The sequence below is a fragment of the Cynocephalus volans genome, chromosome 4, assembly GCF_027409185.1.
Source record: "Cynocephalus volans isolate mCynVol1 chromosome 4, mCynVol1.pri, whole genome shotgun sequence".
Lineage (NCBI taxonomy): Eukaryota > Metazoa > Chordata > Mammalia > Dermoptera > Cynocephalidae > Cynocephalus > Cynocephalus volans.
In genome coordinates this window covers 145,210,157-145,231,562 of record NC_084463.1, presented here as the reverse complement: position 1 = coordinate 145,231,562, position 21,406 = coordinate 145,210,157, and the positions used below count along the sequence as shown (strand labels likewise).

The following is a 21,406-nucleotide window of genomic DNA, read 5'->3' as shown; positions in this document are numbered from 1 at the left end:
AATTATAAGGCTTAGATGAATTTTTAAATTATGGTACTTGCTCATAAACTTACTAGGCAAACAGATCTCTTCACCTAAACCACCCCTTATCCATTTTTTCCCCACTTCATCATCATCATTGCTTGATATTACCCATTGGTATGAAAAGCTCTCCAAAATCTGTTTTGGAAAGGGGCATCGTAGTTCATTTTGGCATATACTGGGTGATTCTAATGAGGAGGAGTATGAAGAAACTAAAAGAGCACTAGGACTTGAAGCAGGAGCCTTCCCGTCCCACATATACTGCTCATCTGGTTGGTTGGTTGGTTGGTTGATTTTTGGGCCTCTGGCAGGTATGGGAATCCGAACTCTTGACTTTGGTATTATAACACCGTGCTGAGCTAACTGGCCAGCCTCATCTGGTTTAGACCTGAGTCTGTGCATCCTAATTTAATACTTAACAACTTTTAAACTACCCTTCTTCACTATGTTTTTAGGAAAATCAAGTAAGGCAAAATTTGTATAACCAGTTTCTGCCACACACTAGGCAAATGAAAACCGTTACTTTCCTTGGAGCAAATGACTTTTGAATTCTTGAAATGTGAAATAAAAAATTTTCAGTGATATTAATATAACAGCCATATACCAAGCATCTAGATTAAGAAGTGAAGTGTGATAACAAACTGTATAAGCTCCCACTATAACCCTCCTCAATTCTATTCTATTGCCTCCTTCAGAGGTAACTACTTATTTGACTTTGGTATTTACCATTCCTTTGGAACTAATCTTTAACCCTTTAATTTTCTTATTCTCTTATTTTACTTTAAGGCTGTTGAACTAATGGACCGAACTGAAATGCCATGCCAGGCATTAGTGAGGATGCTGGCCAAGAAACCTGGATGGAAAGAAACTAATTTTCAGGTATTTTTTAATTGGAGATTTAATATCTTTTATTAAAGTAAGTTATATTACATCATCCTATGGAGTAATATAGAGGTATAGTTTGGGTAGTGATTTTTAATGAACAGTGGAGTGTGTCCATTTTGATTAAACACATAACTCTAACTTTATGTAATTAGGAGTTTAGATATACATAAATAAATAAATACATAAATATGTATAATTTGTATTATTTATATGTATGCATTTTTACTCTTCATTGTTTAGGCCTAGAAATCCTCTCATCTCATCTTTACATATTCAAGGGAGAGAGAAACAGTAAAGTAGCTTTCTTATTTGTTTGGGTAAAAATTAGGTGCAGTCCTTAAGTTGACAATGAAAATATACCACATAGTCAGTTTTATAGCCTCTTTAACTGATAATAGAGCCAAAATTTAGCAATATGAAGTAATTAGTGTAAAAAGTGGGTGTAGCGGGAGGTATAGGAAAGTAGAACTGGAAAGAAAACAAGAATTTTCTATATGTTCATAGAATAGACCTCTTGCTTGAAGTGTACGTGGTTTATTTTCAGCACCCTCCTATTCTCTTTTTTGCTTCTCTTCTGCCACCTCTTATTTTCTCTCTAAGATCCTCAGGTTCCTTGTGCACTGTGTTACAGCCCCTCATCCATAGTAGCCAGCACCACGGAGTCCATATATTCCAAAAGATTCTCATCCTGTTCTCTTCCCCTCACACCACAACATTTAAAATGTCTCTTTATGTAGCTTCTCAGATAAGTGAAAGGAGGACACCTGACTTGAGCTAATACCCTCCTGTGTATTAGACCCATAAGAAATAATTATGTTTATATATATGTTGAGACTTTTGGTTTGGTGGCTGGCTTGTACAGGGATCAAACTCTGGTGTTACCAGCACCATGCTCTAACCAATTTTTTTTTTTTTTTTTGGCAGTTGGCCAGTACTGGGATGAGACTATTGAGGCTATAAAATTCACTGTTCTAAAATACACAGTACAGTGGGTTTTAGTTTATTCAGAGTTCTGCAACTCTTACCACTATCTAGTTTTAGAATATTTTCATCACCCAAAAAAGAAACCCCATGCCCATTAACAGTCACTCCATTCCTCCCCTACCACCAGCCCCTGATAACTTGTAAATCTATATTCTTTCTCTATGGATTTGTCTCTCCTGGACATTTCATATAAATGGAATCATATAATATTTGGACTTTTGTGTCTGGCTTTCATTTAGCATAATGTTTTAAAGGTTCATCCCTGTTGTAGCATGTATCATGTTTTTTTTTTTTTTTTTTGGTTTTTTTTTTTTTTTTTTTTGCCAAATAATATTCTGTTGTATAGGTATTTTCCCATTCATCGGTAGATGGGCATTTGGGTTGTTTCCACTGTTTGGCTATTGTGAATGATGTTGCTGTGAACATTCATGTACAAATTTTTATGTGAACACATGTTTTCAGTTCTCTTGGGTATATACCTAGAAGTAGAATTACTAGGTCATATGATAACTCTGTGTTTAACTATTTGAGGAATTGACAAACCATTTTCCAAAGTAGCTGCAACATTTTACGTTTACACCAACAATGTATAAGACTTCTAATTTCTCTACATCCTTCCCAATACTTGTTATTTTTCATCTTTTTGATTCTGATATCCTAGAGAGTATGAAATGTAGTCTCTCTGTAGTTTAATTTGCAGCTGTCAACATCTCTGCTTAGTTAACTTAGTGGTCGGCCAGTGGCTGGACAGAGATTTCTTTAACTACCTTGAACCAATATGTCTTCCACTCTTTGCGAAGGGTATCTGTGTGTGCGGGCATGCAATCATTGCTCCAGCACTTTATAACTTTACTTTAGCCTTCACATCTTGCTTATGCAAAGTTCTGAAGGTCAGCCAGAGGTAAAAGATTAGGGCCCTTTTAGGTTTATTGGACATGCACACAGCCTAGAATATGCTTATGGCCCTGTAGATTCTCAAAGTCCTCTGTGGACGTCTTATTCCCTAGATCTTCCTTTTATGTTTTTGACCAAGCTCCTTTGCCCTAACTGGTATTGCAGCCTCAGGCAGCTATGGTGTTAGATGTTAAACAATTGCCACTTTTCAGAGTTCTGAAAGAGTTGATTTTGACGATTTTTGCCAGTGTTCATATTGCTTTTATTAAGGATCAGCTTTTCAGAGGTACTTACTCCACCATGCCAGAAGTCCCACTTCTGGATAATTGCATTTTAAAAGAGGGTGTTTATTACCTAAATGGATTTATAGTTGATGGAATTTCTAGTAGCTTAACAAAGTAAAGTTAAAATATTTAGGGCTGGCCAATTAGCTCAGTTATTTCGAGCAGTGGTGCTGATAACAACAAGGTCAAGGGTTCAGATCCCCTTACCAGTCAGCCTTAAAAAAAATAAATAAATAAAATTAAAAATTTAGACAGTACAAAGGGAAATACTTATGGGCAGAGGGGTCTACCATCACATTAACATCTTTATAATTGTTGTCCACAGCTCCTTCCATTCTTCCTTAAAATCTACAAATTCTCTATTATCTCCCATGTTCTATGTGGCGTGTGTGTGTCGTAGTTTTTTTGTAGGCAGCCCTAGTAGTAACTCTGAGTTATGCAGTTAGTATGGTTATTTATTATGTATTTTAGGATGTGTATTCAGCACTAAATGCAAATAATCATAAGAGGAGGAAAACATAGATATCAGATTTTTCAATTCATAAACTTTCCATGTGGTAACATTGCTTATCAATATTTTGAAAGATTGAGTGGTTTGGGTTTTTTCCCTTCTCTTCACTGTCACTTAGCTACTTTAGTTGATAATAGTTAAAGGATAAAAATATTTTGCTTCTTTGCTTAAAGTTCTGATTTTAGTTTGGTTGTGTTCTCAGCTGTTCCTAATTATTGTTAATATAAGTAAATAAACAAATGTCTTTGGCTTACTAATAACTGTATGATACTTATCCTTGTTCAGGTGATGCAAATGAAACTCCACATAGTTGCTTTGATTGCCCAGAAGGGAAATTTTTCTAAAACTTCAGCTCAGGTTGTATTAGATGGCCTTGTAGACAAGATTGGAGATGTAAAATGTGGGAACAACGCAAAAGAAGCTATGACAGCAATGGCTGAAGCTTGTATGTTGCCATGGACAGCTGAACAGGTTAGTGACACAGAGTTAGTTCTGTTTCCATGAGTTTTCCCAATTTTTTCCCAAACTTTAATTTAAGCTTACTTATTAAACTCTGGTTCTGATCTTCTTGAGTAGAACCACTTTTGATAGTGCATTTTTATTTTTACCTTTAATAATGCACTGTTGCCCAATAATGAAAATATATCATAGTCAAAAGTATTCTATAGAAAATGAGAGTAATTTTTTCTTAAGACATTATAACCCAGAGTGATCACTAATGAACGGTCCAGGATGTTTTTTATATTACTTTCACCTCATTTTCTTGTGTAGGCTAAATCTTTTATTCCTAAGGCATTCTTGCAGTTGTTTTAGCATCAGAAAACTATACTTAACCCACATCTGCCTTAATGTTATGCTGTATTTGTGTAAGAAATATGAGAGAAAACATAGATATTGTTTTTCCCCTGCTCCAGGTTATGTCAATGGCTTTCTCACAGAAGAATCCCAAGAATCAGTCAGAAACTCTGAATTGGCTATCAAATGCAATAAAAGAATTTGGTTTTTCTGGGTAAGTCAGAGAGAAATCAAGTAGAAAATAATTAAATGTTTTCCCAGTCTCTAATTGGTGATTATTTGTCAGAGCTATCGCTGCTTATTTCCAGAACTAGAGCTAGTGTCTAATTTATATAAAACTACCTTTCTTCTTAAAAGTCTGTATCGGCTTATGTTCCTGTATTATGATGTCCACTAAAATAGTTCTCCAAGTTATTTTTAATCAAGTGTTAATAGCTGTCCCACAGAAAAGCCAGTCCCAAGGATTTCTAGTCAAACATGTTTGGAAATTACTACATATAATCACATTTGTTTAGAAACGTACAGTGCACCTTAGTGAATTAAATGCTTTCAGAAGCCCTGTGGTAGAAAAGCTTGTTTAACTGTGTTTAACTCACTGTTTCCCAAGCTTATTTGCATATAGAACACAGTTGTTTATTTTATTCAACAAAATTTTTTACAGCTTTATTTCAGGCACGTTTTAAAGCACTTTCCAAATAATAATAGTTCATTTGATTTAATCCTCATAAAAACCACGTGAGGTATTATGTTATCCCTGTTTTATAGATGAGGAAACTAAGGCACAGAAAGCTTAAGTAAATCTGCCTACATCATAGCTAGGAAAGTGGCAAAGCCAAGATTTGAATCCAGGCATTCTGATTCAAAGAGAGAATATTATAACTGCTATACTATGTTGCCTTTCTCTGCACCATGCTACTTTTTACAATATGCCTCTTAAATTCTTGCAAAACAGTGTTTTTGAGTTCTACCAACTGAAGAAACACCTATCTAGAAGTTATCATTCAAGTGTCAATCAAGCAAATAATTGTTTATGTCAGTGTCTGTGGTGTTCTCCCGTTGAGGGTATTTTTATAATTCCTTCTTAATTGTACAGTCTTTGATATAAAACAAATCTCTTAGAATGTCACATAAAAGCCAAGTGAGTATATTTACCTCTTTTTTGTTCATTCATGATTTTTTGTTTATTAATTTATTCAACAACTACATATTGGCCACAACACTGTTCTAGTTATCTGTACCAGGCCCTGGCAGTATATCATGGACAAAATTATATTCCTGTTTTCCTGGAACTTATAATTGAGTAAGAGGAGACAGACAGTAAACAGGAAAAAAATGTATCAGGAGGTATAATTGAACAATGGAATAAAAATAAAACAGGATAAGGAGTTAGGTGGTATCACCTTGGTATAGTTGGGATGGTATTGTTTTCTATAGGATAGTCCAAGAGTCTTTCCTGAAAAAATGACATTTGAGCAGAGACCAGGACATGAGAGGAGAGGAAACTGATACTCTGTGACAAGAGCACTCTAGACCTAGGAACAGCAATTGCAAGAGCCCTGTGGTAGGAGTACGTGTGGTATATTTAAAAATAGCAAGGAGTGTATGCTTTTCAGAATGTAGCTAGAGTGGAGTTAGTGAGCTGGTAGGGAGTGGCAGGAGATCAGAGAAAGAATGGGGGCCAGCTCATATAGGGCCTCAGCACTTTGAATAGGTTGGTAAACCATTAAAGGGTTTTGAGCAGAAGAGTAACAGGATCATTCAAACTATAGTCAGAGGGAACAGACAGTAGAGATCAAAGACAGGGAGACTAATTAGTAAGCTACTGGAATAATCCTCTCAAGAGATTATAGGGGCTTGGACATAGACAGACTCAAAATATATTTTGAAAGTAGAAGTGAACAGGATATTGGATATAAGAAAGACACAACTCGGGGATGACACAGGAGTCAAGGATAGCCTGAGCAAGTGGAAAAATAATGTGGCTCTTTAAGGAAGTAGAAAAGATTGTGGGAGGAACCTGTTTGTAGGTTGGAGTATGGACAATCAGGAGTTTGATTTTGATGTATTAGATGTAAGATGTCTGCTAGACATACAAATGGAAATGTCACAAAGGCAGTGGATATATGAATCTGGTGTTTAGAAGAGAGTTCAAGAGTGAATTTAAGAATCTTAATTAAGCATAATAGGGTTGATCAACATATTGATAGTATTTAAAGCTCACTTTAAAAGTGAATGTAAAAAGAGAATAGGTGAGAACTTTTCCAAAGAAAGCCAGTTCTAGAGTCTGACTTTCTAAAACGCTCTTGAATATTTCAAGGGTTTTATCTGTTTGTTTTTAATTCTAAATATTATTTCTTCTAGGTTGAATGTCAAAGCTTTCATTAGCAATGTGAAGACAGCTCTTGCTGCAACAAACCCAGTGAGTACATACTAGCATATGTAGGAGCATTATAGCCATCTTTGTGGTTCTGTTCTAACTTGGAAAATTCTTTTCATTTTACCTGGCAGGCTGTGAGGACTTCTGCTATCACCCTGCTTGGTGTGATGTATCTGTATGTTGGTCCCTCTTTGCGAATGTTCTTTGAGGATGAGAAGCCTGCCCTTCTATCCCAGATAGATGCAGAATTTGAGAAGGTAAAGTTTCCACAAATGGTACGATCCATTGATGAACTTGAGAATCTCATATTAGTTAAAAATAAACTTTTAAACCTTTGGAATAAAGAATGTGTATGCTTTTGTTCTTAGATGCATAAATTATCCCTGAAAGAGTACATAAGAAATTGACTACTTCGTCTTTGAGGAAGAAAACTGGGTAGCCGTGGTATAGGATGGGAAATTTTTCTCTTTATATCCTTATGTACGTTTGGAATTTCAAACATTGTGAATGTATTCCCTATTCAGAAAGCACATTAAATATAATATCTTTACAGAATTTAAAATCAAGAAAGAAATTTGACCCTCCTTGAATAAACTTTCCAACTGAAATTGTTCAGTGTTGGCAGACTTACTCTGTATTGTCTTGGGCATACAAGTCAAATGACAACTTCATGATAAGTCAGATTCTGATAGGTTTGTATAAAAATACCTTTTGCCATGTAATCTTAAAATTGGAATCTAGGTAGGAATTAAAATATCTGCTATATAAATAAGTACTATGAAGGAATGAGAAAGTTCGACACATGTACCTTCTTTTATTTGTTTGCTCCCATATCCTTCAACTTCATTAGCCTCACTCATTCATTTGTGTGTAGATGCAGGGACAAATCCCACCTGCTCCAACCAGAGGGATTTCCAAGCACAGCACAAGCGGTACAGATGAAGGAGAAGATGGAGATGAACCAGATGATGGAGGCAATGATGTTGTTGATCTTTTGCCAAGGACAGAGATCAGGTAGGGTTTTTCAATCTGTGAAATGGTTTATTTCATTTATTGTACTGAATTCTTTTTTTTTTTAAAAAAAAAGATGACCGGTAAGGGGATCTTAACCCTTGACTTGGTGTTGTGAGCACCACGCTCAGCCAGTGAGCGAACCGGCCATCCGTATATGGGATCCGAACCCAGGGCCTTGGTGTTCTCAGCACCACACTCTCCCGAGTGAGCCACGGGCCGGCCCATATTGTACTGAATTCTTAATGGTGCCTACCTGGATTCAGTAAAGGCAACTTCTGTGACATCAGTATTCTTTTAAGAGTCTGGAATTAAAGGTCCTGTCTACTATTTTTCAGTGATAAAATCACTTCAGAGTTGGTGTCTAAGATCAGTGACAAGAATTGGAAGATCCGGAAAGAAGGCCTAGATGAAGTGGCAGGTATTATCAATGAAGCAAAATTTATCCAACCGAATATAGGTGAACTTCCCACCGCCTTGAAAGGTCGACTCAATGATTCAAATAAAATCTTGGTACGTAGGGCATATGCCTGTTCTTTTTCTTCCCTCCCTTCTGCTACAGGGTATTCTTTTTCATTGCAGCCTTCACTAGCAGAAAATGAGTGGTTACTTTATTCACTTTGAACTAGAAATAGCTTCCTTTAATTTTTTAAGTGTGTCTCAAAATAATATGTTGGTAGATGGCAGATTTATTAACCAAATTTTCATGAGTCTCAGAATTTTCTTTTTATAGGAATCCAATATTAAATATCTTTCTATAAAACTGCCTGTAATATACATAAATATGCTTAGTTTCTAATTTTTAAATTCATATTTTTATGTCAGGGTTTCCTTAAACAAGGCTTTACTTTACTTTAAAATTGTGACATAGTATAATTTCTGGTCTAAAATTGTAATAATCCAGTTTTATGAACTGATGATAAAAGGAGAGGCCATTGCCTAAAAAATCATTCATAAGCTAATCAGAATAGCATCACAACAAGCTGATTTCTCTGTCTCTAAAGTAGGCCAGAAATCTACAGAATTGACGCTGTAGCAACAAACTTGTGAAACTTTGCATGCAGGTTGCTTATGGTTTGAGCATAAAATGGTGCTCTTTCCACTCAGGTGCAACAGACATTGAATATCCTCCAGCAATTGGCAGTAGCCATGGGCCCAAACATCAAGCAACATGTCAAGAATTTAGGCATCCCTATCATCACAGTCCTTGGAGATAGCAAGGTAAACCTAACTCTTCACCATAGGCCCATTCTGGAATAAGCCAGCCACATTCTTGTGCTAAGGATAATTCTCTTTTCTAGAGTACGTGTAAAGAGCCTTTATGAACTTTGTAGAGATAAGAATATTAGAAGAAAAATAGTAAATGTTTTTACCTTCCTAGCAGTATTAAGGTGACCAGATATATCACTTACCAGCTTTGTGACCCTTAGATAAGTTATCTTCTTGGAGGTTATTTATCTGTGAAATTTCTTTCTTATAGAATTTAATGAGTGTGTATAGAGTAAGATACATTTTATTGTGCTTGTCTCATATAGTATGCACTTAATGAATGGTTGCTATTATAGTTATACATTGTATAAAGTATTGATATAGTGAATAAATATATGAATTTGGGAGACATGGTATTATTTATTTTCTGCTTCTTTTCCCCTGAACTACTACAGCAGGATCTTCTAGTAGTTCAGTAAGGTAGTTGTGGTTTCATAGTCCTAGAAGTGTCATTGAAGGTTGCAGGCCTCTTATATTTTGCCCTAGACTGAATATTTGAATGTCTCTTTTATTTTGTGTAATTCATTTAATTTGAGGAATTGGGCTATTTTAATATTTTTGTGTGTCAGTAAGTCCTCATTCTGTGAATGCAAATCAATATAAAAACATAATTTAAATGTTTAGTCAAATTGTTAGCAATTTCAGTCTTAACCATTTATGTGGTCTCTAACACTTAACTATCGTTAGGGACATAAGAACTCCCAGAGATTCAGGAAGCAAGATCTAAAGAGCGTGTTCCTCTTACATGATATTTTGTGTCCAGATCACTGTTTTGCCTAATTAACAGAGTACAGGGTTTTTACAACTTGGAGTTTTATATTTCTACTTTACTTTGGAGTTTTAGTACAACCATAGAACTACTTTCTATTTCAGAGATGATGGTTCCAATATGTTCCTGAGGACCTTATACAAACTTTTGTTGTTTCTCTTCATAAAGTAACAAATTTTTACCCTCTACCTCCAAACTGTAGTTGATATTATTTTTGCTAATTCTGTTTTCTGTTTAGAATAATGTTCGAGCTGCTGCCCTAGCCACTGTGAATGCTTGGGCAGAACAGACTGGCATGAAGGAATGGCTAGAGGGAGAAGATCTTTCTGAAGAACTCAAAAAAGAAAATCCTTTCTTGAGACAAGAGGTTAGTACCGTAAATTAATCATGTCTTTTACCTCCATAGGGACTTGGGTTTGCCTGGTACGTACACCTTTATGGCTAGAATAAGTTTCATTATAAAACAGTTAATAAAATGAAACCAAATTCCTGGAGCTTTTTGTATTCATGTGCTGCTTTTTTTTTTTTTTTTTTTTGGCCTTTCATGTGCTTCTTTAACAATAAGACTTCTTAAAGGACTAGTCTTTTTGCTGGATTTTCTCTTTTCTTTTCTTTTCTTTTTTTTTTTTGGTGGCTGGCCAGTATGGGGATCTGAACACTTGACCTTAATGTTACAAGGCTGCGCTCTGTCCAGCTGAACTAACTGGCCAGCCCAGATTTTCTCTTTTCCTGAACAAGTGATAAAATCAGAAAAACAGAGTACAACATTTGAAAATCCACCAATGTACTCCATCATGCCAATAGGAGAAGAAAAATCATATGATCATATCAGTTATGCAAAAAAAAAGCAGTATTTGACAAAATCCAACACTCATTTATGAAAAAATTCTCAGCAAGTTAGTAATAGAATTACCTCAACTTGATAAAGAGCATCTGCAAAAAACCTCTACAGATAACATTATCTTTAATGATGAAAGACTGAAAGTATTCCCCTTAAGATCAGGAACAAGGCAGGCATGTCAACTCTCACTACTGTTATTCTTCATAGTACTGGAAGTTCTAGTCACTGCAATAAGGCAAGAAAAAGAAATGGAAGTCATATAGATAGTACAAAGAATAAATAAAACTGTCCCTAATTGCAAATAACATGACTGTGTGCATAGAAAATCCGAAGAAATCTACATGTAAACTCCTTGAACTAATCAATGAGTTCAGCAAGATTGCAAGATACAAAATCAACACACAAAAATTAGTCACATTTCTTGATACTACACTGAACATGCAGAAACCAAAATTAAAAAACACAATACCATTTACAGTTGCTCCAAAGAAAATGAAATCCTTAGGTATATATATACTTAAAACACAAGTAGAACATGTATGCTAAAAATTACAGAATACTGATGAAAGAATTCAGAAAAGACCTAAATAAATGAAGAGACATTGTATTTGACTGGATGAATCAACGTTATGTCAGTTCTCACCAAACTAATCTATAGTTTTAATGCAGTTCTTATCAAAATTCCAGCGAAGTTGTAATAACGACAAACTTATTCTAAAACTTATATAGAAAGGGGCATGTCCTAGAATAGCCAAAACAATCTTGACAAAGAAGAAACTGGAAGGAATCACTGTACTGTATATTAAGGCTTACTATATTGCTAACATAATCAAGAAACTCTGATATGGAGGCAGGAGGATAGGAAGTTAGACACAGAGATCAGTGGAACAGAAGAGAGAACCCAGAAATAGACCCACACTAAAACAATCAGCTAATTTTTGACAAAGTTATAAAAGTAATTTAGTGGAGAACAACAAATTTTCAACAAATGATTCAAGAAATATTGGACATCCATAGACAAAAAAAAAAGGAATTTGACCTAAACTTCACATCTTATAAAAAATGAACTCAGACAGTGGATTTAAATGTAGAATGTAAAACTATACAACTTTTAAAAGGTAACATAGAAAATCTTCAAGATGTAAGGCTGGAAAAGAATTCTTAAATTTGAAACCAAAACCACAATCTATAAAAGGAAAAATTGATACACTAGACCACATCAAAATTAAAAACTTTTATTCTGCAAAAGACCAATTGAAGAAGATAAAAAGAGGAGCTAAAGAGTGTGAGAAAATATTTGCAAACTCTGTATCCAATAAAGGACTAATATCTAGAATATATAAAGAACTTTGAAAACTCAGTGGAAAAAAAATTAATTAGAAAATGGGCAAAAGACATGAACAGACATTTCAGTGAAAAGGATATGCAGATGGCAAATAAACCCATGAAAAATGTTTAACATGATCAGCCTTCAGAAATGCAAATTGAAACTACAATAAGATATCACTACACAGAATTGTTAAAATAAAAAATAGTGATAACACCAAATACTGGCAAGGATGTGGAAAAACTTGAACAGTCTGTACATTGTTGGATGAAATGTGAAATGATACCACCACTCTAGAAAACAGTTTCTTATTTTCTTATAAAACTAAACATGCAGTTACCATATGATCCAGCGATTGTACTCTTGGGCATCTATTTCAGAAAAGTGACAATTTATGCCACACAAAAACCTATATGCAAATGTTCATAGCAGCTTTAGGAATAATAACCAAAAACTGGGAGTATAGCTCAGGGATAGAGCATTTGACTACATAATAGCCAAGAACTGGAAACAGCTCAGATGTCCTTCAACAAGTGAGTGGTTAAACAAATTGCCATATCTGGAATATTTAGCAATAAGGAACAAACTGTTGATATATGCAACAATTTAGATAAATCTTCAAGGAATTATGCTATATGCCATAAACCAATCCCAAATGGTTACATACCATATGATCCCATCTATAAAATGTGTTTGCAATGACAAAATTTTAGAAATGGAGTACAGATTGGTTGTACCAGGGACTGGGGATGTGGGAAGGAAGGGGAATGGGTGTGATTATAAAAGGGTAACATGAGGAATCCTTGTAATGAAACTGTTCAGAATCCTTGTAATGAAACTTCAGAATCCTAATTGTGGTGGCAGGTATATTAACATATACATGATAATACTGTATAGGACTAAATACACACAAATGAGTACAAGTAAAACCACAGAAATATGAATGAGATCTCTGGATTGTAACAATGTCAGCATCTTGGTTGTAATACTGTGGTACAGTTTTCAAAAGTGCTGCTATTGAAGGAAACCAGGTAAAGGTGCATGGGATCTTTCTGTATTATTTCTTTAACTGCAAGTGTATCTACAATTATCTTAATAAAAACTTCTTTTAAAAAATAAATATAGGTTTGAATTATTTTAGGAGTATAGAGGGAAAAAAAAGTCAATGTAGACAAAAAATAGGAGTCCTGATAGAATTTGTCATCTCCTGATCAAATAAATGTTTTGGCTCTTCCCTAGCTAAATATTTCTTAAAACTTTAAAAAAAAAAGTTTTTCATCTTTCAAATGCATTAAGAATTATTACAGCTTCATAATTTAGTGCCCGAATATGGTCCAAAGAACTGTGTTCTTATCTTAAACATGATTGTCATCATTGCATATATTACTTAAATATAGCACTTCTTGAGGAATGAAAAGTACTGATTTCACTGTAGTTGTAGTCTTAAGAGTTAATTCAGTGCTTGGGACTAATGAAGTCAGTAAGTCTGAGACCATAAATAATAACAATTTTCCACTTAAAGTGTGTAACTAGTCTTTGTTTCTTTTGGCAGCTTCTGGGCTGGCTGGCTGAGAAACTACCTGCTCTTCGTTCCACCCCCACAGACCTTATCCTCTGTGTTCCTCATCTCTATTCCTGTCTAGAAGATCGAAATGGAGATGTGCGGAAGAAGGCCCAAGATGCTTTGCCTTTCTTCATGATGCATTTGGGATATGAAAAAATGGCCAAAGCTACTGGGAAGTTAAAGGTACTACTACTTGTTGCTTTTGCTTTTTCTTCTGCTGCAAATCACTAGAAAAATACTGAATGTGAATTTATATAAGCAAAAGGTTATATTTTCTATGAATTTCAATTTGAAATCCTAATGAGACCAAAAATACTTAGCAGTGTAGAAGTTCTAAGAATCTGCTGTCATTCTTCCCTCTAGAATGATAGCCACTTTAGTGTGACTTCATAATGTGTGTTACTTCTCTTGTACTGTGTGCTGCCTCCCTTCATTGGTCTTTCAGAACTAGCTCAGTCATTCGACAGTAGATCTATTATAAGTTTAGAATAAGTATCATTTATGTGACCTCTCATTTCTTCTGTTATATTGTCTCTCTAGCCAACTTCTAAAGATCAAGTACTGGCCATGCTAGAGAAAGCCAAAGCTAACATGCCAGCCAAGCCTGCCGCACCTGCTAAAGCAACTTCGAAACCAATGGGAGGGTCAGTTCCAGCCAAATTCCAGCCTCCATCAGGTAACTCTATCTTGAGATGGTCAAAGGGGAAGAAAATAGCCCTACAGAACTCTAAACAGACATCTAGCCTTCATTTTTTTTTTTTGTTTGTTTAATCACATATCTTCACAGCCTAGATCCCAAGCCTTCCCTCCCTCCCTTCCTCTCTCCTTCCCATCCTTACACAAATATTAGTCAAGTACCTATTTTATGCCAGGAACCGTGCTAAGGATACAAAGATGATTAATTTGGTTTTTAATTCTTGATTTCTTCATCCTGATGATAAAATCCCATAATGTATAACCTGTAACCACTTTATTGCCAGACTTGTTGTTTAAGCAAAACAATATTCTTCTGTTCAGTGAGATAGAAATTGTTGATACTATAAAGTTAGAAATTTTACATGTGTGAAAACTTTTGGGGGGGCTTCTGGTCAAGATGGCAGAATAGAAGGTCCCCAGCATCACACTCTCCAATTTACAACTATAAAAAAGCAACAACAGCCAAGCTGGGGCCGCTAGAGCTCAGGGGAAGAAGAGGAGAGACCTATAGAGTTCATGAAGGCGGGAGAAGCCATGATGAGAGAAAGAAAAAACTGCTTGGAGCATTTTGGGCCATGGCCGCTTTAAGGCTGGAGCTGCTAAATGCACAGAGCAGGAGCTGGCAGAAGCCACAGCTGTACCCTTCAGATGGAGTTGCTTGGAGTTGGGAGGGGAGAAGGGGGTCTTGGCGGCCCCCAGTACAGCAAGACCACTAATAGGTTTCCCATGGACCCGCGCAGGAGCGAGGAGCCACAACAACTGAAAAAAAGGAGCCATTCAGAGGCCGGAGAGTCATCACAAGGGACCAGAGCACAGCCAGTCTCATGGGAAGTGTTTGGAGCATAGGCAGTGGGGGAGACGGGCCCACCGGGAGTACACTGGGACACAGCAGGGACAGCTGATCTGCCCCCTAATCAGCGCAGGACCACTCAGAGGAGACTTTCAGGAGTATAGAATTGCATGGGGTATAGTTTGATGAAAGGACTCAGGCCCAGATCAGAGTTTCTACACAACCCAGGTGCACCGGCTCTCTGGAAAGCCAGAAGTACCTATAAGGCTAACCATTAAACCCTGAGCTGCACAAAAATCCTTCCCTAGGGAAACAGCAGCAAAGCAGCAATTTAGCCCAGCCACAGAGCTCAAGTACTGGTTCCCACAGGAAGTTCCCCCATTTTAGAAGTAAGCAAAGGACAAAAAATTAGTTCTGGCCCAGGCACACCACTAGTGCCTCAGGGCCTGCCCAGGGGCCCAAGACATAGAGACCAGGACTGGACCCCTCTCCCACAATGAGGCCCACCCCAGCTCCAAGGAGCATGCCAAAAACATCACCTCCGTGTAGATGTCCCACCACAGCCACCACAGTAACCACGGCTGCCATGAAAGTGGCTAGATGCCACAACCACCGTGCAGATGGCCTGCCAGCCACTGGAGTGCATTGACACAAGGAGAGTCACCAGCATAGACCAAAGAAGAGGATGTCTCTCTCTACGAAGTCCATTCCAGAGTGACAGAAGAAGCATCTGCTCTATGATAATATTGGGGGACCTGAACACACCTCTCAGCATTAGACAGATCATCTAGGCAACAAGTCGACAGAGTAACCATTACTCTTTCAGAGGGAGAGAAGAAATCTAGGTTTATCAGTGGTGGGAGAGGGGAGGGAGAAGGGGATAGGGATAGATTGGACAAGGGGCATAAAGAATAAATACAATTTGGCCGGCCAGGGGCTCACTTGGGAGAGTGTGGTACTGACAACACGAAGGCCACGGGTTAAGATCCCCTTACCAGTCATCTTTTAAAAAGAAAAAAAAAATAATAAATACAATTTGTAACAATATATATACTAGTAATATTGATTTGATCAACATATGTCAACATTGAACCCCAACAATATGTATAAACAATTATGATTCAATTTAAAAAAATTTTTTTGGTATCAAAGTACATATTCAGTTATAGTATTTATTGAAATCTTGCTATGTAGTAGATACTGAATATCAAAGGTGACAGTCCCTACCCTTAAGGAAGTATCAATATGGAAAAAAAAGAAAGGTTTTTTTAAACTGCTATTTAGAAAATACTTTTAAAACTGCAGCTTAAATGTTGGTAAAGGAGACATAGATTTTCTGAATTAATTTTTGAAGGTTATGCTTAAAGAAGAATTTGGGGATAAAAAAGATTAGGAAAAAAATCTTAACTGACACCTTATAAATTATTACATTGTAACATCTTATAAATTAATACATTTAAGATTGCAGGCTTTCCCATTATCATATATTTAACCTGCCCAGAATAAAGTGATATTACTTAGAGTTTATACTTACAGTACTACATTCTTTTTTTCCTCAAAGCACCTGTTGAAGATTCTGTTTCCAGCACTGTAGAACCCAAGCCTGATCCAAAAAAGGCCAAAGCTCCAGGAGTTTCGTCTAAAACAAAGGTATGTTAACTCTGCATATGTGAAAGAACATCTCTGCTCTTGATATTATCAAATTATTAAGAATTTTTATAAGTTTCTGTGGCTTGTATTTAGTAAGGCCCCAAAACAAAGACATCTTGCTCTCGAGAGGTGCTGTCATAGGAGCCAGCCCGTGGCTCACTTGGGAGAGTGTGGTGCTGACAACACCAAGTTAAGGGTTAAGATCCCCTTACCACTCATCTTTAAAAAAAAAAAAAGTGCTGTCATGGTTCCTCTCATGCAGACCTTTCCAGAAGATTTGTGGTAGTGAAAAGAGAAGGAAAGCATATGTAGCTCTGGCAGAATAAACACTTCAGGCTCATTTGGATTTCAGAAAAGGAAGGTAATCAACTTCCTTCAAATTTGGCACAGTTAAGTTGTCACACTAGAAAGTGGTTCAGATTAGTTAACAAGGAAATAGTTTTTGTCTCTATGCCAATGAGACTTATTTTGATGCATCACCAATCCTTTCAACATCCGTGCAGATTTGGATGATTTAAATGAATGTCTTCATAACACCAAAGTCAAGGGTTCAGATCCCCTAGTGGCCAGCCACCAATAAATGAATGAACAACTGAATGAATGAAATGTCTTCAGATGTTTCACTTTAAACATCCCCTGTGTTATTTTTTCATTTAATTTAGGTTTTGAATCTCAGCAAATTGTCATCAGCTTCTATGTCAAGATTCAAAGCTGATCACTGTTTTCAGCGTGTTGATTATTTAATATTTACAAAAAGAAAATTGCAGAACTGTGCAACTAGTGGTAAATCTAATAGTAAATCTGAATATAGAAAATTATTTCATTAACTGCACATAATTGATAAAAAATGTATGAATAGGAACTTTTATTATCCATTACATTTCTTATTACATCATAGATGTGGGGACTGTGTGGCCATTCTTCTAAATGTTACAATTATCCATTTTTCTTCCCTATGCTTGGGCCCTTTAAGTCCTCAATGAGTTAATTTCAATGAGTATCTTCTAAAGTATCCAGTGAAGTTATTCTTTTCCTGTCCTTCTCCCTGTCCTTATTCCCAATTTAACATGTTCTTAATTTAGTATTTTGATTGCAAGTGCTTGGAAGTATTTTTGACTCTGTTCTTAATGTCATAATTTTTTTTTCTAGTCTTTTGCAGTTTACAAAGCAGTTTTATATAAATGATCTCATATTTGTTTTGTCTGAATGACTTCAGTGTTTGAACTAGAAAGAAATTCTAACTAGAAATAGTAAACTCTTATTTCATTTATAATATGAATTCTGATATAAAGATTCTAAATCTTGGATTATTTTTAAAAACTGTATTAGTGACTCAAGTATTTAAAGTGTTTCTAGCAACTTTGTCTAGAAGCAGTTTCAAATGGTCTCCAGTTATACTGCTGTGATAGAGAGACATTTAAATATGGAGAGAGGGGCTGGCTAGTTGGTTCAGCTGGTTACAGTGTGGTATTGATAACACCAAGGTCAAAGGTTCAGATCCCTATACCAGCAAGCTGCCAAAAAAAAAGAAAAGGGAAAACAAAAATCAAACACGATAAATATGGAGAAGAAAAAAAAAGCTTTTGAACTAAGTGATGTGAAATATATAAATTCCATTCAAAATGTCATTAATATGGAAAGTTTTAGTATTAAAAGTTTCAAGAAAGAAAAGAACTATCCAATAAGCAAAATAGTTTATGACGCAGACCGATGATAGGTAATAGCAACTTTTCCAACTATATAACATGCCAATCCAAGAACTAACCAACAGTTACTTAAGAATACTGTTGGAAACATTTTAGAGAAACCTGTACAAAAACATATGCAAGATTTTATGACTCATCTGTTCTTTTCCTGTGGAATATGATGTAAAGAGGTGTTTTGGGTTTCTGTAGAGCCCTTTTACTGGGCAGCAACATCATATTCGCAAGGAGAAGTGGCCTAGCTAATCAGTATTTCCTGAAACTTGGTTGTAGAGTGCACAAGGAAAGAAAATGCCAAGCAAAACCAGCCTAAAGGAGGATGAAGACAAATCTGGGCCTATTTTTATTGTTATTCCAAATGGGAAGGAGCAAAGGATGAAAGATGAAAAAGGATTGAAGGTAAGGAGGGAATAAGAATCTTCAGGAGTTTTTTGCTTGTTTGTTTTTGTTTTGTTAATCAAGAATAGTTTTGCTGTCTGAAATTCATATAGTGAAATACCTAACTGAATCTTTTGCTTATAAATTATCTTATTTTTTCTCTGTTTACTTTATGGAAGCATTAATTCTTACAAAAGAAACTGTAGAATGGAGCTGTTGCCTACTTTCCTCTAAATAGAAAGAAATGATTTAGTGGTGGGGAGGTTGTTTCTTTTGTTTTTTAATTTTTTAAATCAAAGAATAGAAAATATTCATTGATTTTTATCAACTGGACATATAGGTTGCTTCTTCAATCCTTCTCGTCTGTAGTATTTTAAAAAGCAGATTTGGTGAAAATATAGGTGGCTAGTTCAATTATTTCTCTTATGTTGTTTTGGTTTTATTAATACTTAAAAATTTTTTTAAATAAAAATAAAATTTTAAACATCACTAGTGGAGAAATGAATCCCACTATTCAATTTAAAAAATTATTTTTAAAAATATATACATTGCTGTTTTAAAAATTCAAGCAGTACAAAATATGCAGAGTATAGGATGAAAAGCATGTCTCCCTTTGCTGTCTCCCTCCACAGGGAGGATATTAGTACCAGTTTTTTGTGTGTGTATTATTCCACAAATATTTGGTACATATACAATCATATATATATGAATATATAGCCCTCCTTTTACACAGATGGGAACATGTCATACTCTTTGTTTTGTATCTTACTTTTTTCTGTTAATGCTTTTTGAAATATCTGAAGGATGATGTCATGTGTGTGTGTCATTGTTTTTATTGATACATTATATGTATGTGCCTTTCTCCAACCCATTATGTTGGACATTTAGGTTGCTTCTATTCTTTCACTATTACAAGCTATGCTTCTGTAAACATCTTTGAATGTAGGTCTTGGTGCACATATATGAGTGTATCTATATTAAATTCCTAGAATGGCATGTGCTTTTTAAATTTTGATAGATATTTCAAATTTTCCCTCTATTAAAGTTATGCCATCATCTCATGCCCAAATCATGTCTCACTGACTACACCTTAGCTAGGAGACTTTGGTCAGGTTGCTGAACCTCTGCCTTCATTTCCTCAACTGTAAAATGAAGATGATGATAATAGTTTTATTCCAGGGGTTCACAAACATTTTTTTTTTTCTGAAATGAAGGAACGGCCAGATAGTAAATATTTTAGACTTTTTAGACTTTGTAAAGAGTCAAAATCTAGGAAAATGCAAAAAAAAAAAAAAAAGTGCCAACAGTGTCCACCATGTTTTGTACAGTTATAATATAGCATTGATTTTTTTTCTAGTAAGAATTGCTAAGGGCCGAGCCCGTGGTGCACTCGGGAGAGTGAGGCACTGGGAGCGCAGTGACGCTCCCGCCGCGGGTTCGGATCCTATATAGGAATGGCCGGTGCACTCACTGGCTGAGTGCCAGTCACGAAAAAGACAAAAATAAATAAATAAAACAAATAAAATAAAAAGTTACTTCTTAAATTTAAAAAAAAAAAAAAAAAAAAAAAAAGAATTGCTAAATATTCTATTCCTAGAAGATTTTCAGGGTTGTTCAGCTTCCAGAAGTATGACCGCTTGAAAGGACATTTTGCATTCACTTTTAGTTACAAATGAATCTTGTTCAACTCAAAAAGACCCTATTAAATTGATTCCTACAGCTGCGTTAAATAAGGTTCTCTACCCCATTTCAATTGAACACCTTATGTATGGCCCCATTTCATTGTTATTGTTTTTAATTTTTATCGTTTTCAGGTGCTGAAATGGAATTTTACTACCCCACGGGATGAATACATTGAGCAACTGAAAACTCAAATGTCTAGCTGTGTGGCTAAATGGTTACAAGATGAGATGTTTCACTCAGACTTTCAGCATCATAACAAGGCTCTGGCTGTCATGGTTGATGTAAGTCAGCAATAGATAAATATGCACGTATCTCAGGCGTGTGAAAATACTGAGCCCTGTGAAATAAGAAGTTGTTTGTGTGACTTGAGAAGGAAGTAGAATGCACCATGTTTTTTGTTGTTAGAACTGTATTATTAATCGACAGAATAAGTGGCTGCATGTCTTATTTTTTAGGTCTTAATTGGAGGCTGAAAAAGCTATCATTTTCTTTTTTGGGCTCCAGTAAAATTTAAGCTATACTTTGCCTGATAGAACTTAAGTTCTTATACAGTCTTATTTGTGGGAATTTTGTTTTGTCTTATTTTAAGCACTTGGAGAGCGAAAAAGAAGGTGTTATTAGTTGCTTGGATCTTATATTAAAGTGGCTTACCCTGCGGTTTTTTGACACCAATACAAGTGTCCTAATGAAAGCACTAGAATATTTAAAACTGCTCTTCACCCTGCTAAGTGAGGAGGTGTATCATCTTACTGAGAATGAAGCATCTTCCTTCATCCCCTATCTCGTCCTCAAGGTATTGTGTTGTTCTCACTCTGGGAACTGCTTAAATTCCCAGCTGACCTCAGTTCCTATACTTTTACTCCCTGTTTTCACTTCTTATTTAATGATATGTTTTACTACTCATCATCCCCATGCCTCTATTCTTTCAGGATGTAGTAATGTGGGGGGCGGGGGGGATGATTGCTACTCAGAAA

At 35.7% G+C, this 21,406-nt stretch overlaps 1 protein-coding gene across 2 annotated transcripts in view; it reads left to right on the top strand.

The window, feature by feature from the left end:
* The window catches only part of CKAP5 (cytoskeleton associated protein 5), a 100,819-nt gene that overhangs the window by 53,335 nt on the left and 26,078 nt on the right, over nucleotides 1-21,406 (top strand). For both annotated transcript variants that reach the window (XM_063092489.1, XM_063092488.1), the window contains exons 16-30: nucleotides 808-900; nucleotides 3,865-4,050; nucleotides 4,494-4,588; nucleotides 6,736-6,793; nucleotides 6,883-7,008; nucleotides 7,626-7,765; nucleotides 8,101-8,275; nucleotides 8,870-8,983; nucleotides 10,039-10,167; nucleotides 13,521-13,715; nucleotides 14,073-14,208; nucleotides 16,580-16,668; nucleotides 18,645-18,770; nucleotides 20,564-20,713; nucleotides 21,022-21,225. In XM_063092489.1, the coding sequence (XP_062948559.1) occupies nucleotides 808-900; nucleotides 3,865-4,050; nucleotides 4,494-4,588; nucleotides 6,736-6,793; nucleotides 6,883-7,008; nucleotides 7,626-7,765; nucleotides 8,101-8,275; nucleotides 8,870-8,983; nucleotides 10,039-10,167; nucleotides 13,521-13,715; nucleotides 14,073-14,208; nucleotides 16,580-16,668; nucleotides 18,645-18,770; nucleotides 20,564-20,713; nucleotides 21,022-21,225 (2,016 nt within the window). The remainder of the gene's footprint in view (nucleotides 1-807; nucleotides 901-3,864; nucleotides 4,051-4,493; nucleotides 4,589-6,735; nucleotides 6,794-6,882; nucleotides 7,009-7,625; nucleotides 7,766-8,100; nucleotides 8,276-8,869; nucleotides 8,984-10,038; nucleotides 10,168-13,520; nucleotides 13,716-14,072; nucleotides 14,209-16,579; nucleotides 16,669-18,644; nucleotides 18,771-20,563; nucleotides 20,714-21,021; nucleotides 21,226-21,406) is intronic.